The sequence below is a fragment of the Astyanax mexicanus genome, chromosome 25 (genome assembly GCF_023375975.1).
Source record: "Astyanax mexicanus isolate ESR-SI-001 chromosome 25, AstMex3_surface, whole genome shotgun sequence".
Classification (NCBI taxonomy): Eukaryota; Metazoa; Chordata; class Actinopteri; order Characiformes; family Acestrorhamphidae; genus Astyanax; species Astyanax mexicanus.
In genome coordinates this window covers 15,019,701-15,034,631 of record NC_064432.1, presented here as the reverse complement: position 1 = coordinate 15,034,631, position 14,931 = coordinate 15,019,701, and the positions used below count along the sequence as shown (strand labels likewise).

Here is a 14,931-nt window from a genome sequence, read left to right as displayed (position 1 = left end):
CTGGTTGGTAATGATTTAGTGTGCATTGATTTAGTGAGGGTTGATACTGGTTCTGTGGAGCACTAACCTACTGTAATGGTAGCTTACAGGATTGTTTAGTTAGAGAGTAGACTCTGGTGAGGTTTCGATTTTTGCTATGACCTCTTTGTCTTTGTGTTCTTGAGGGTTTTGATTGTTTTTCTCCCAACTCTCAATGGGATACTTGGAAGGTAGATGTGTTTGGTACCCTACAATGGACTGATGGTGCCCTATCCAGGAGACTATGGACTAGGGACGCACTAATCTGATGTTAGGATGGGATGTCAGTGATCCATAGGTTGATCTATTGACTGAACCCAATGCCCGCGCTGTGCAGGCAACTACATGACAGTATTCTAGGGTTCATTATAATCAACAGATACGGTGCGCAAATCATAGCAAACAGCAAGACTTTCCCTATCCACTGTCTGACAGTCACATTGAGCTGTCAGCAACTATTAGAAAATAATCAAGCTGGAAAAAAACAGTTATCATTACTACAAAAGCACTTCAACCTGTCCACAAAACTTTAAGCTGTTCACTGTATCTGTTAGCATGTTCTAGGCTCTGTAGGTATGGAGAGATCATGTATGGAGAGATAAAACTTGTCATCGGCCACATGAAATTGGGACTAATGTGGCTTATATTCGTTAATCAAGTTTACTTAATTTTACATTTTTATATCGTACCTAATGTCCCACCCAATTGTTTATATTTTAATGCTAAATAAAAAAAAAATCATTACATTTATCTGTGTTAACTTGTTATACTTAATTTTACAATTTGCCAGTTAATTAAATGTGATAGTATCAGGTTGGTAACCAGTGTCGGATAATATGTAAAGTTTTTTTTTTTTTTTTAAGCTTTGTTTATTGAGTTTTTTAAAGTACTTGGTAGGGGTGTGACGAGATCTCGTGGCACGAGATCTCGCGAGATTAAAACGTGATGATATTTCTTGCCAAGCTTAAACCTGTCTCGTGGGGAAAAAAAACAGGTGAGCTCCGCAGTACAGTTAAAAATCTCCGCGCGACAGTTAAAAAGCCACCATACATCAAGAATTAGTGATAAACTAATATTAATAACAATAGGCCAAAGTACAAAGTATTACAAAGGCTAACAAATCTAAAACAATGGTGAAAAACGAAAAGAAGGAAGAAAGGAAAAAAAAGGGGGGTGGGTCAACTAAAAAACATTTCCTTAACAAGGAAGTGCCAAATATCTTCTGCATCCATTAACTTTATCATCCAATCATGCATACAGTCTCCAATATTATTTTATAATTATCATATTTTTTATAAAAATAATAAGAACGGTTCTCATTCTGGAATTGCAGGTAGATTCAGTTGTTTTACATAAGAGAAAAAGGGGTCCCAGATTGCCCAAAATTTTCTTGCAGACCCTTTAAGTGTGTGATAATTTTTTTCTAATCGTACACACTTTAAGACTGTTTCAATCCAGAGTGCATGAGAGGGGGGTAGAGAGGACCATCTAAGCAAGATCAATCTTCTTGCCAACAAAGTGGTGAAGCCAATCAGATCTTTGTTTGATTTAGTCAACTGTAGAATGGATGGTGGGACCCCAAATAATGCAGATAATATGCAAAGTTTATGTTTAAGAATTGGTATCAGAACTGAAAAAGACGTATTGGCACAATCCCTACTATAGACCACTGTAGTCTGACCAAGAAGAAGTGGATGATAAGAAGATGGCTAAATAATGAAGCAGGGATGTGGCAGTAATTCATAAAATCCCAAATTAAGGATGCGCAGTGATATCAGAGTACCCCACTCTGAGGATCAGCGTAGAATACCTTCAGCTGCAGTGGGGAAAGAAGCACAGCCTCGTGCCTCGGCTGTGGCTGGGCTTCACAGGGGTATATCTCACATCCCTTCACAGAGACAGCTGTGATAGACCGGCTCCGTGTGAAGCCTTACCTTCATGTCCCCAGTGGTCTAATTAAACAGTACCACCGCAGTACGCACGCCGCCTTCATAACCAGCTCACTGGGCTAAACGTGTGATACAAAGACAGAAATAGCTGAGGGGAGGGAGGGAGCGTTAGAGTGAGAGCCTCGCAGATCTGTGCAGATATCTGATCTGATCTCAGTGTGAAAGGATTGCTGTTGTACACTGTCTGTGTGAGCATTGTACTACCAGGACTGGCCTGTACCTTTTAGACCAGAGCTCTTTGTTGGATCTTGAATCCAATTTGTTTTTCTGTGATCCTTGGTAGGTTTGAGTTTGATAATCCAGATTCCAATCTGTAGTCTTTGGTCTCACACCTGAAAATCCAAGTCCTAAGACAAAAGTGTCTTGAAAAAAAGGTCAATGTGTTTGTTACGTTGTGTAGACCACATTTAGTTCAGTTAATTTTGCGTTTGCACTGCAGTTTAGCGAATGAGGGCACTAAAGAATTTTGCAAAGTTATGATTTCATTGCTTATATAATATATAAGCTGCATCTTTCTATTTTTGGCATTTAATGGTTTGTAGAGGAGCGAACGTTGGACGCCAGCATGTTGTCAATGAGCAGTGAGTTGGCGTTGTGCCAAAATCTGACTTCCAAGTGCATTCCATGCATCCCATGCATCACGCGCAGAGCATAACAGATTACTCCCTGGAATTGTCAGTGTAAAGTTGGGACCAAGCAAAGTTGGGACCATTTTCCTGGACCAAGACCACCTCTTTTGTTTTAACCAAATTTTGGTTCTTTGCTCCAAAAAAGTTCATTATGTCCTGTTGTCACCATGTGCATAAGCTGTCATCCTATATTAGCTATATTTGATTGGTATGTAGGATGTTGCCAGTTGAGTGAGTTGCCTTTTTAGTGTTGTAAAAAAACTGACTCTCTTTGAGTCTACAAATATCATGCACCAGAGTGAAAAAGGTAACTTGTTACCCTTGGATTCCTTTTATTTCTATTTATAAATAAAGGTTAATCTACAGTTACAGCAGATACAGAAATCACCATCAGAACATGCTTCACATTTATTGATTTCCACTGAGCATGAGTGTAAAGAGGAGTTGGACTTTAGAGTCACAGCAGGGGCTCTTTTCTATTTCTTTTTTCTTATTCTGTTGTTCAGTGAGAGACAATAACCTGCCTTAATTTCTTTTATCTAGTCTAAAAGTCTGACCCATCTAAAAAAGTGTTTTTATGCTGCAGACAATCCGAACCATCTTTTGTTTGACCCAACTGGTTCTTTCATACTTTCACGCCCAATATTATGGTTTGGACAAAACTGAGTTCATCTATCTCTCACCAGCTTCCTCCCTCCATCTACCTCCCACGTTCTTTCTGCACGTCGGCCTCGGCCGCAGCACCGCGTAACCTCTCACCGATGACTCATCAAATTTGCAGATCCTGTCCTTGCAGCGCTTCTCGTTCAGAGCTGGTATCCCTGGCAACGGCAGACGTCCATCTCCACAGTAGCAGCACAGGTTCCCATCACCCTGCAGTGATCTCACGCATGCTGATAACATACCGGCATCATGCATGACAGCATTATATGCTGCTTGAGGTCGTGTAAGCGTCCAGTTTCGATTTCTCTCTGTTACATTAACACTGCTGCTGGTGTTCTTCCTGTTTTGGATCATGCGTCAGTTTCCAGCTTCACACGTCTCTTATCCTGGAAGCCTGGAAGAGGCAGACCATAATCTGGAGGCAGTGGACGAGTGCTGAAAACTGCATGCCAAAAATCTAATTCTGGCATCAGATTGTGTTTGTACTGATAAAGTCTTGGAGGCTTAAGAGAGAGAGAGCAAGAGAGAGAAAGAGAGAGAGAGAGAGGAAACATGAGAGATATTCACAATGGCACAATAGGGTCACACCCCCCAAAAAACTAAACAAATAAACCCCATAAAACCTTTGCTATTTTAAGCTGAAGAAAACATTTTTTTTTTCATGATATATTGTACCAGAGATAATTGTGCTAAATGATACTGCTTTCGTTTGTGAAATCATTTTGTGCAAATGAACTAATTATACAATAATGGCATAGTAAAAGTGTTTACTCAGTCATACATTAAGATACATTAAGTTTTTTTTTGTGATATTCTGAGAATTTTTTTTAGCTCTGCTGTGTTCTGATACTCCTTGTACTGTACGGAGTGAGGTACTCCTGAGAGGGATATCTGGTTAGTGTTCTCTAATACTTATTGCACTGGGATGTATGAAGTACTCTCGAGAAGCCAGTGGTTCTTTATCTGTGTGAAAGATAAGGTCCATCTCTTTAGTGCAGACCCAGAGTTGTTGCAAAACACTGGAATTGTTCTTGCAGCTTGTGGTGGCTTTAGATTGTCATCCATCTGAATGAATGATAGGTGAATTAATGGTCATCTTATTAAATGGTGACCTTCTTACTTCAATGGAAAGGCATAGATAGCTGGTGTCTTGAAGGCCATGTGGCCTTAATATCTTCCCCTATTCAGAGTCTGCAATTCTCCATATATCACATATACTGTATAAAAGCACATATCACGTTTCTGAGTGTGTTTTTCTTATGTAACATTTACAGAAAGGACCAGGACCCAATAATGAGACAGCAGCAGTGCGGGCAGTAGCAGTAATAACACCATCACCCTGTCTTCCAAGAGTTCCAAGAGGTCCTTCACACGGCTAACGAGAGATTTACTCCTGATCAAGCAGTCCAGCTCAGAATTAAGATCCCGTTTCTGTATTATTTGTGTGGGAGAGGAAGCGTATCTAGGCAACCAGACCTGAAGCCGGGTGCCAGCAGCAGCAGATGTGGCCTTGGTTTAGAGCTGAGTGTGAAAGAGTGTTTTCAGACTCGCTCGTTTTCTCTCTACACTTGTGCTTCTGGAAGAAGGATGAGTCTGTTATCTATCTCCCCTCTCTTGTGCTGGTTGATGGGGTATCGGCTATCAGGACGGGGATTGTTAGTGGAGAGTATGCCCCGGTGCTCCTGGATTAATCCAAGGCCAGAGCATTGTGGGAGAAATAGCAAAGCTCTCAGATGAATAACACAACACAAGCTCTTGTAGCTCTGGAGGTAGCTGATATAATGAGTTTAAGTATAAAGAGCAATGCCAAGACTTTTTCTGGGCGGGGTCTTGGGTTCAAGTCCCTATCTGGGTGGAGTATCCACATTCTTGCTGTGTTCATATATGGGCTTTTATCATATTTCGATCCCCAGTGTCACATGTATACAGAGTCTTAGAGAGTTTAGAGCAAGTATGTTTCAATAAAACTATTGATTTGATTGATTGAATATGATTAAAAAGATACAATATACTGTAATATGGATATATTGTACCAGTCCTAGTAATGATCACTAGTGGTGGGATCTTTCTGGAATTGGGTTTAAATGTTCTTAACATTTCTTGTCTTTAAAATATTTTCTACTGCCTTTAAAAAAAAAGGTTTTAAATACATATTGAAATACCAATACATAAAACGGTAAGCACTGTGGCAGTGAATGCATTCAAATATACAGGGGTTGGACAATGAAACTGAAACACCTATCATCTTAGTGTGGGAGGTTTCATGACAAAATTGGAGCAGTCTGGTGGTCAATCTTCATTAATTGCACATTGCACCAGTAAGAGCAGAGTGTGAAGGTTCAATTAGCAGGGTAAGAGCACAGTTTTGCTCAAAATATTGCAATGCACACAATGTTATGGGTGACATCCCAGAGTTTAAAAGAGGACAAATTGTTGGTGCACGTCTTGCTGGCGCATCTGTGACCAAGACAGCAGGTTATTGTGATGTATCAAGAGTCACGGTATCCAGGGTAATGTCAGCAAACCACAGAGAAGGACAAACCACATCCAACAGGATTAACTGTGGACGCTGTAAGAGGAAGCTTTCTGAAAGGGATGTTCGTGTGCTAACCCGGATTGTATCCAAAAAACATAAAACCACTGCAAAATTCAGTGTGCACCTCAACTCTCCTGTTTCCAACAGAACATGTGTGTATAAAAAAAAACATACAGCTCTGAAAAAAAAGATGAGTTTCTTTGATTTTACCAAATTAAAAACCTCTGGAATATAATCAAGAGTAAGATGGATGATCACAAGCAATCAAATCAATCCAAACTGAACTGCTTGAATTTTTGCACCAGGAGTTAAGGCATAAAGTTATCCAAAAGCAGTGTGTAAGACTGGTGGAGGAGAACATGATGCCAAGATGCATAAAAACTGTGATTAAAAACCAGGGTTATTCCATCAATTATTGATTTCTGGACTCTTACACTTTATGAATATGAACTTGTTTTCATTGCATTACTCGAGGTCTGAAAGCTCTGCATTTTTTTTGTTATTTCAGCCATTTCTCATTTGCTGTAAATAAATACCAAAAATTGATTTAGAATTTGGGAGAAATGTTGTCTGTAGTTTATAGAATAAAACAATAATGTTTTTAAAATTTTACTTTAGGCACTTTGCCTAGAAGACACAGTACACATCATGTACCAACATACTGGCCTTTATAAAAATGTGTGTGTGTGTGTGTGTGTGTGTGTGTTTTGAGATGCCTGGGATAAGATTGCTCGGTCTGTATGCCTTAGTATGGTGGTGAGGTCAGTAAAGAGCGAGGCATCTGCACGTTAGCATCAGGAGTGACATGTTTATGACAGGCGGCTGCCTCCTAAGCCTTCAGATTTAATAGAGAGGTCGCCATAGCTGATGCTAACTGCTGTGTGATATATAGCAAACATGCTATACGTTTAACAGCCGTGTGCTGTGGTGTGGTGCGGCAGCCGTAGAAGAGACACTTTTGGTTTCATTAAAAAACATATATGTAATAAATGTGTGTGTAGGGGTGGGCAGTATGCTAAAAAAATATATTATAGCATGATATTTTAAATCATTTTTATGATCAACAATACCTATCCCAACACAAATGAATGCAGAACAAGGTGCATCAGTAGAGACAGATTCATAAAAATAAAAAAACACGTTTCTGCTATATACTATCTCATACTCAATTACACTTTCTAAAACACACAGTACACAAGAGATTGGTTGGCAATCTCTACGCCACTGTACGCCAAGTACAGTGTCAAACAAGCATGTATTTCTAAACACGGGCTAGATTACTGACAGGTGTATACAATTTAATTTAAACTCAGTTGATTGAGATTGTATGAGCTGACTGAATATCCCTGATTGGGTAAAGCGCATATCAAAAAGTTTTGAGGTAGGTGAATTAAGGGAAATTTAGCCATTAGAGTTCATGGAAGCAGAAGGGAACCCAGAAAACACCACAAAATCGCAATAAAATCATAATATGATAATATATTGCCATATTGCATATAATACTGAACGTTATCATCGACACGCCAGGCACTGGTCTGATTTCCACGTATCCCATATTACCAGTGTAGCCTTATTATTAAACCAGCGTCATTGGATTCATTCCGAGCGCTGCACAGACTTCTGCCTAATCCTGATTATGTGACTTTAAACCCAATGACTTGCTCATTTACTGGGGCTCAGCCTCTGATTCATTGCAGGAGTGTGAGCCGGTCCCGCACAGAAAATAGAACCTCATTCTTACTTGTCATATTCATATTCATTTTGTACTTTTTCATGACTGAGAGACATTGAAACACTGTTGATAGGGTAGAGGCATGATGTAAGAGGACTGAAATGATAATAATAATAAAAAAGAAAGTGAAATATTTGGCCCCAATTGTGATTTGAAGATTGTGACCTATAGGCTGACTATATATTTTTGCTGGTAATCAACTAATCATTGTGGAAATTGAAAATAATGTATATACTGTATAGGGGATTGCATAATGTTAGTGCTGGACGATATGGCCAGAATTCATATCACGATATATTCCTTAATTTCGGTCGATACGATATAATTTCGATATCGATATAAATACTTAGAAGGCCACAGAAAACTGCGAAGAATCCCTGCAATGGAAATATGTACCTACTACTGTCTGAAAATTTAATTTAAGTCTTTGAAACCTCCTTTCACGAAAACATTATAATACGTAAGAAATAAAAAATAGTCAAGATAAATCAATGCTCAATTTTATTTGCATATAGCAAAATAAAAACATGACATCCCTGTCAAACATAAGCCTATATAACTATTACCAATAAAAAATAACTTAAAATTAGGACAGAAGCAGAGCTTCTTATTCTTTTGTAAACAAATTTAACAGATCAAAACAAAAGTGTTTCAACTAGGATAAAGAATAAAAGAAGCCTTTATATACATAAAAGCAACAAGATTTTCCCATCAAATAAACAAACCTATAGGCTTTATCAACTATAAATAACTTAGTTACAATATAAGCTACAAAAGTGCTTCAGCCAAAATACAACTCTTTATAAACATAAAAGGAACATGATATCCCCGTCAAATAAACAAACCTAAAGGATTCATAAACTTTAAATAACTTAAATAACTTACAACATAAGCTATAAAAGTGCTTCAGCCAGTATAAGGAAAATATTGTATGTAGTGGAACTGATTGAGGTGGTGGAACAGATTAGATGTTTTAACGTTACCGCTGCTGGTCGGCTCCACTCTCCGGCACAATTTGCAGCAAACTGAAGTTTAGCAGACCTTCGAGAGTTGAACTAAATCCTCACCACTGAATTAGACCTCCCTCCTTCAATTAATTACTTGTGGAAGCGGCAGGGGCATTCATTTTGCATCAAAAATGTCCCGTGCTGGGAGCCAAGAGGACCCGCGGCTGACCGAGAGGACCCGCGGCTGACCGAGAGGACCCGCGACTGACCGCTGACCGAGCGGACCCGTGGGTGGACCGAGCGGACCAGAGGCTGACCGAGCGGACCCGTGGGCGGACCGAGCGGACCCGTGGGTGGACCGAGCGGACCAGAGGCTGACCGAGCGGACCCGTGGGCGGACCAAGCGGACCCGTGGGTGGACCGAGCGGACCCGTGGGCGGACCGAGCGGACCCGAGGCTAGGCTAGGCTAGGCTCGGCTCAGTTCCGCTCCGTTCCACTCCAGAGCGGAACATTTCAGATGCGAACCGAGCCTACCTTAGCCTTGGATCCGCTCGTCCCGGCTCCGTTTGGCTCCAGCGCGAGGCATTTTAGATGCGTAGCGGACCTGAGCCTAGCCTAGCCAAATCTAGCCTAGCCTAGCCTTTCTGGCTACGTGTGATAACATCATCACGCACAGAGATAGTCCAGCTATGGAGGCTGATTGTGTTCATCTGTGCGGCGAGCTGACGCCAGTAAAACGCCTGTCCGTGGCAGATTCTGTAAATAATACATATCGATATACCACAAAAATGATATCACCGTTATTGAAACATTTCTTATCACGATAAATACCGATATCGAATTATTGTCCAGGCCTACATAATGTTAAATGGTTGCTCTGTGAAATCTAGCTTTACAGGAATAATAAGAAGAAACCTTTTAGTTTCAATGGAAGTCCATTTATTAATCTATTCCTAATACTTTTTTGACACAATATGAAGAACAACTACCAGAATCGAATGACGTAAAAATGTTCAACAACACTGTATAGACAAAAGCATTTGGACAAACCTTTTAATTACTGAAATCATGCATTTTATTCAGTCCCTGTTGCAATGCTGTACTGATCTGTGGTTGTGGTTGTGATTGAGGTTGTGATTCCTGCTAGAGTCGTTTGTCTGTTTGCACAACTCAGCTTAAAAAAATCAGAAGATAACACCTCACAACCTGAAGGAAGTAATTGTGGTTAGTGGATTGCCATTTCCGTCAACTGGGGAGCTTCAAAAGTGGCAACAGTAACCAGGGAAACTGTGCAACTCGCTGGCTAACAGCAGAAATGAGCTTTTAGGACCAGCAACTGGACTTCAGTGTGCCAGCAGGCAAAACATTGATGAGACACTTAAAGGAAAATCAACCTTGTAAATTTTAAATAAACTGCTTGATCACATAGGTGTGTAGTAAAGTTAATTTGAAGCCATGTTTTGGTCAAGTAACATACTAAAATCCCATGACTTTTACAGTCGACATAATGTATAGGTGTCCCAATATGTTTGTCCATATTTATTTGTCCAGGTTTAGAGTTTTAGAGTTACAGCTTGTCTGCTTTGAGTTTTGCCCAAACATTTTCATTACTGTGTACATGCATGCAATCAGCTAATTCTGCAGTGTCATGTGAAGGAAGGCCATTCTCAGTGACTTAGAGCCTGAATGAAGCCACTCGCAGAGATTAGCTGTCCCTATATAGTATATGCTCTAACCCAGGCTCTAAATTAGTTGCTTTTTATGCCATTGATGGATGTTTTAGCAGTCTGGCACCTGCGCTTAAAGATAAGGCTGGCGGATTCTGCAAAATTAGATTTTTTTCCAATATCTTATCTCAGCTTAATTAGTTGGGAATGGAATTTGCTAACTATTTTGATATATATACATCATCAAAAAATAGCTGCAGCCAAAAATAAATCAGCTGACCGGAATTAAACTTTGTCAAGGAATTGTCATCACCAAGCTTAAAGATGTGTTGAATGTATATTTTAGTTTGTTATTCCAACAGGACAATGCTCATCCTCATGCTGCTGCCATATCAAGAGATTGCCTTGAAGAAACAGAAACTGGCATGGCAAGCTGCATCGCCAGACCTATGTTCAAGCTGAATGGGATGGATTTCCGCAGGAAACCATTAGGAACCTCTACAACTCTGTTACAAGCTGGGATGTCTCATTTCTTGAGTTACACATATATTTACTTTCTATTTCTTTATGTGTAGCTCAATAATTATGACCAATCCTATATTGTTTCCCCCTTTCAAACAGCACTATACTCTGACACTTCCTTCATGGGTGCCACTATTTTTGCAAGCATTTCTTTGAGTGTCTATCTCTACTAAGGCTTCAGTATCAGTTCACTGCATTTATCCTAATTGGAACTTCCTGACATGAGCTCACAGGCTGGTCTGATTAAGCTAATGCTCCTCACTTCAGAAGGGCTTATCTCATGTATGTCAAATTCACTGAAGTGGATTCACTTAACTCACCTCCATTTGTTCCCAGCATTAACCCTCTCCTGACCACAGGTTTGGGTGTTGTTTCCGGTTAACTCGTTGCTTAGCGGAGACTGGCGTTCTTCTGCACGCCACCATATTAATGTAAAGTCAGTCACGCACCTCATTAATTAGATTCCCTGATTTTTTGGTAAGACAGTACTCGCAACTGTCTCGCTGGGTTAATTGAATTTGGGACGGGAGACGTCAGTCTGAGACTAATTGCCCACTCAGATGCCTCTGGATTCAGCCCACTAGCCGCCAAGCTTGCTGGGTGCTCAGCATCCAGTTCAGATTGGCAGATGGTGCTACGAGCTGTTGGGTTCAATTACCTTAATTCTGCTATTCCTTAATACTAATGCTGCACACACTGAGAGCTAGTGTTATTTGAACTGTGATATTAATTTTTTGAGTTTGATGGTACTTGTACAGGTATCATGTTGCTATTTGAGTCAATAATTAAATAATCTCTCAAATATTTTGATGAATAATCTAAAAAAAAAAATTAATTTACACATTAAAGTTACACTGACATACCAACAGTCAAGAGGTTGGAATATGTCTCATGTCCCATAACTTTTGCCATTTCCAGGGTAAAGGACTGTACTCTGACCTGTGGGCCTCCAGCACTGAATATGGATGTGATTTCTGCCTTAGTTAATTGTTTATTTGCATGGACAATTCTAGCCAGATGCTGCCAGTCACAATCACCCACTGCAATGTCCACTGTTGGTGGTACTGCCTTGTGGATGGATGGATGGATGGATGGACATTTCTAAAGTCCCTTTCTTCTGGTACCCACAACCAGATCTTGCTCAAACTCTGCTGATTCAGTTATTCGTATACATGGCACAGTACTTAAAAAGATCCATGACTTATAATAAATAAAGACTACCTGTTTGCACTTTTATAGATTACAAAACTAATAATCCAATGAAATCTATATATTTAAAGCTATTTTAAAATCTTTGTTTTGTGGCTGCAAACATGCACTCATTATTTGAGGGTGTATTTCACTCATTGTAAAATGAATGGTTTGAATGGTGCGCACCAAACCTGTGAGTGCTATTTTAGCCTACTTGTGGAGAAACTGTCCATTTTTTATTCCTTCTCTTTTTCTTTTGTCATTAACTCTTCAAACACAGGTGCTGCATTTAAACTGAAATACAACAGAAATACAGTATAAATCGGATTCAGTCTCACATAAATAAATAATTGAAAATACAGGAAAATTAAGTATTGAATTGTTTGCCAAACTGCAGCACTGAAAACTTCATAAATGTTCTATACTCTGTGCAGGTCTAGTATTATGTGTTTTAGAGAGAGTTGACTCAGGTCACTTGAACATCCAAGGTGAGGTTGGGAGCTGGGAGCCATAGTGTTCACAAGAATCTTAGAAAGTGCCATCAAATGGAAGCAGTAGAGGCATGTCCTTATCTAAACGTTCCTAAACAAGCCCTCCCAGACCAGTGCAGCCCTGAGGACTCATCTACAGCCGCTAATGGGCTCCATCTCTTCCCGTCCAGACTGTTTTGTGAAGAGAGAAGGAGCGAGAGTGTGGGAGAATGGAGTTGTAGTGAGATACTGTCCATCCTTTAAGTGGCTCCTGGATGCCCTCCAGCATGTCATGCTCTCAGCTGTGTACGGTTAGTGGTGTAATGGTCAGCTTCATGCTTTTTCTGCTATAATGCAAACTGCAGTAACTCAATTGAGCTGTCTGTGGGTTGTGTAGTCTATACTGTAAGAGAGAGAGTTTAGCTTAAGACTGAACCATTGAGTCCTCTTGACTGGTTTCATTGTAGTGAGATGAGAACTGCTGGCAGGCCAGTCCAGTGCCTGTACTCTCTTCTTCTGCAGCCATGCCATTGAAATGTGTGCAGCGTGTTGTTTTGCATTGACTTGTTGTGAAAATCCTCAGACATTCCTGGGAAATATGTCATCCTAAAGGTAGCATATGTTGCTGTAAGATCTCAAATGTACTTTTCTGCATTAATGTTGCACCACAGAAGTGTACTAACACAACCCTGTACCATGAGAGACCCTGGCTTTGGGGCTTTTGGGTCGTTTTAGCTTTTGGTCCAGAGGAACATTACAGAAAAAAAGATCTGTATTGTTGATTTCTACTGTTACTAAGTTAATGCAGCTTCTGGACATGGTTTACATAAGGCTAAATTAAATGATTACCCTTTATGCAATAAAATTCCTCCTAATTTTATGATTCCGTTCATTGTTTTTAATCATTTCTTGAATTTTCTAATATGTTTTTCATAAACTGGACATCCTCTTCCCATCTTTGCTCATCAAAGATTCAGACTGCTTTTGTACCAAAAGAAATATGTCAAAAATAATACGGTTGTCCTTTTCCTTTCCTAATTTCTTCAAATCAGTAAAGAGCTCAAACGGAATGCTAAATACTTATGCATGTTTATGCTATTTGTGTTTTCAGGGCTGGATGTAGTGCCTGTTCAGGAGAACAAATGAGGAAACGTACAAGAAGACAGATTTAAGAAAACCAACACCAAGAAACAATGTCTCAACACCTGAATGCCAATGTGTGAAGATCTCACAGTATGTTGTTGAACTCCAGCCCAGTTCTTGTCCATGGAAACCTGTGCAAACCTGAGATGAGCAGAGCTCTCCGCTGTTTAGACCACTTGGCTGCTTGCTTGGGGCGGCGCTCGGCAGCCTGAGCCTGTCGCCACCCCTCCTTCCTGCTGGCCGGCCGCGGGAGCGCGGCATGGCCTCTCTGGACCTGCCGTACCGCTGTCCTCGATGCGGGGAGCACAAGCGCTTCCGAAGCCTGTCCTCGCTCCGTGCCCACCTGGAGTACAACCATACCTACGAGACCCTCTACGTGCTGTCCAAGTCCAACAGCGTGTGCGACGCCGCCGCACTGCTCCCCCTGGTGGCCGACAGCGCCCTGGCCGCTGAGTCCCGCTTTCCGTATCGTGAGCTTCCCTGCTCGGGTGACGAATCTTCTTCCGCTGCCGCTCGCTATCTTCCCAATGTGGAGTTCCCCCTGGGAGAGATCCTGGTGAAGAAAGCCATGAGCTCCGCGGACGCCGGGAATGCCAACAACGCCGTGGCCGTGGCGGCCAACGTGGCGGCCAGCGCGGTAGAGGCTGCGTACGAGGAGGGCCTGGCCAGGTTAAAGGCCAGGGCTTTTGAGCGCCTGGAGCTGGACGAGAGGCTGGAGAAGTTGTCGGAGGAGGTGGAGCAGAAGATCTCGGCGCGTGTAGGTCGCCTGCAGGCCGAGCTGGAGCGCAAGAGCTCGGAGCTGGAGAAGGCCAAGGTAGAGAGCGACAGGCTGAGCCAGGAGAAGCAGGATCTGGAGGACAAGGCCTCAGAGCTCTCACGACAGGTGGATGTGTCTGTGGAGATGCTGGCCAGCCTCAAGCAGGACCTGGTCAGCAAGGAGCAGGAACTCACTCACAAACAACAGTGAGTAGCAAACCCTGGGTTATACTTGTACCATTTTTACATTTCTCCGGCTCAGAGTGAACATTTTACTTAAATGTTGGAAAATGTTCCCGTCTATAGCGTTTATACTCCTGCGTTTGATAAGCATTGTCAGGTAGATGTTCCAGCTGTGGCAGGATAAGAGAAACTCTTAGCTAAGTATTTTTCCAGACAGATTATTTCAGTGCATGCTCGGAGCGCACATCCAGGCTCACTGTCTCACATTCTGTGTACCAGATGTTTGTCTGTGTTTGGCCTGGGAGCATTATTCTCCTGTTAAAGGGCGCTCAGCCAGAAGAATGCTTTCAACGCTCTTCAGGTTCAGTGTCTGTTGGTAGCCTCCACCAGATGTCTTAGTGAAGTTCTAATAAGTCCTTGAAAAGCGATGAGAAGAGAGAAATCAGAATTGCAATAAAAATATCAAAGACAAGTGTAGAAAAATGCAATTTTTCAAATTTCACAAATATTTTGACACTCTCTAG

General features: G+C 41.2%; 1 protein-coding gene across 2 annotated transcripts in view; it reads left to right on the top strand.

The window, feature by feature from the left end:
- fbxo41 (F-box protein 41) overlaps positions 1-14,931 on the top strand; it is a 110,269-nt gene that overhangs the window by 12,832 nt on the left and 82,506 nt on the right. For both annotated transcript variants that reach the window (XM_022681810.2, XM_022681811.2), the window contains exon 2: positions 13,437-14,431. In XM_022681810.2, the coding sequence (XP_022537531.2) occupies positions 13,728-14,431 (704 nt within the window). In that variant the 5' untranslated portion in view covers positions 13,437-13,727. The remainder of the gene's footprint in view (positions 1-13,436; positions 14,432-14,931) is intronic.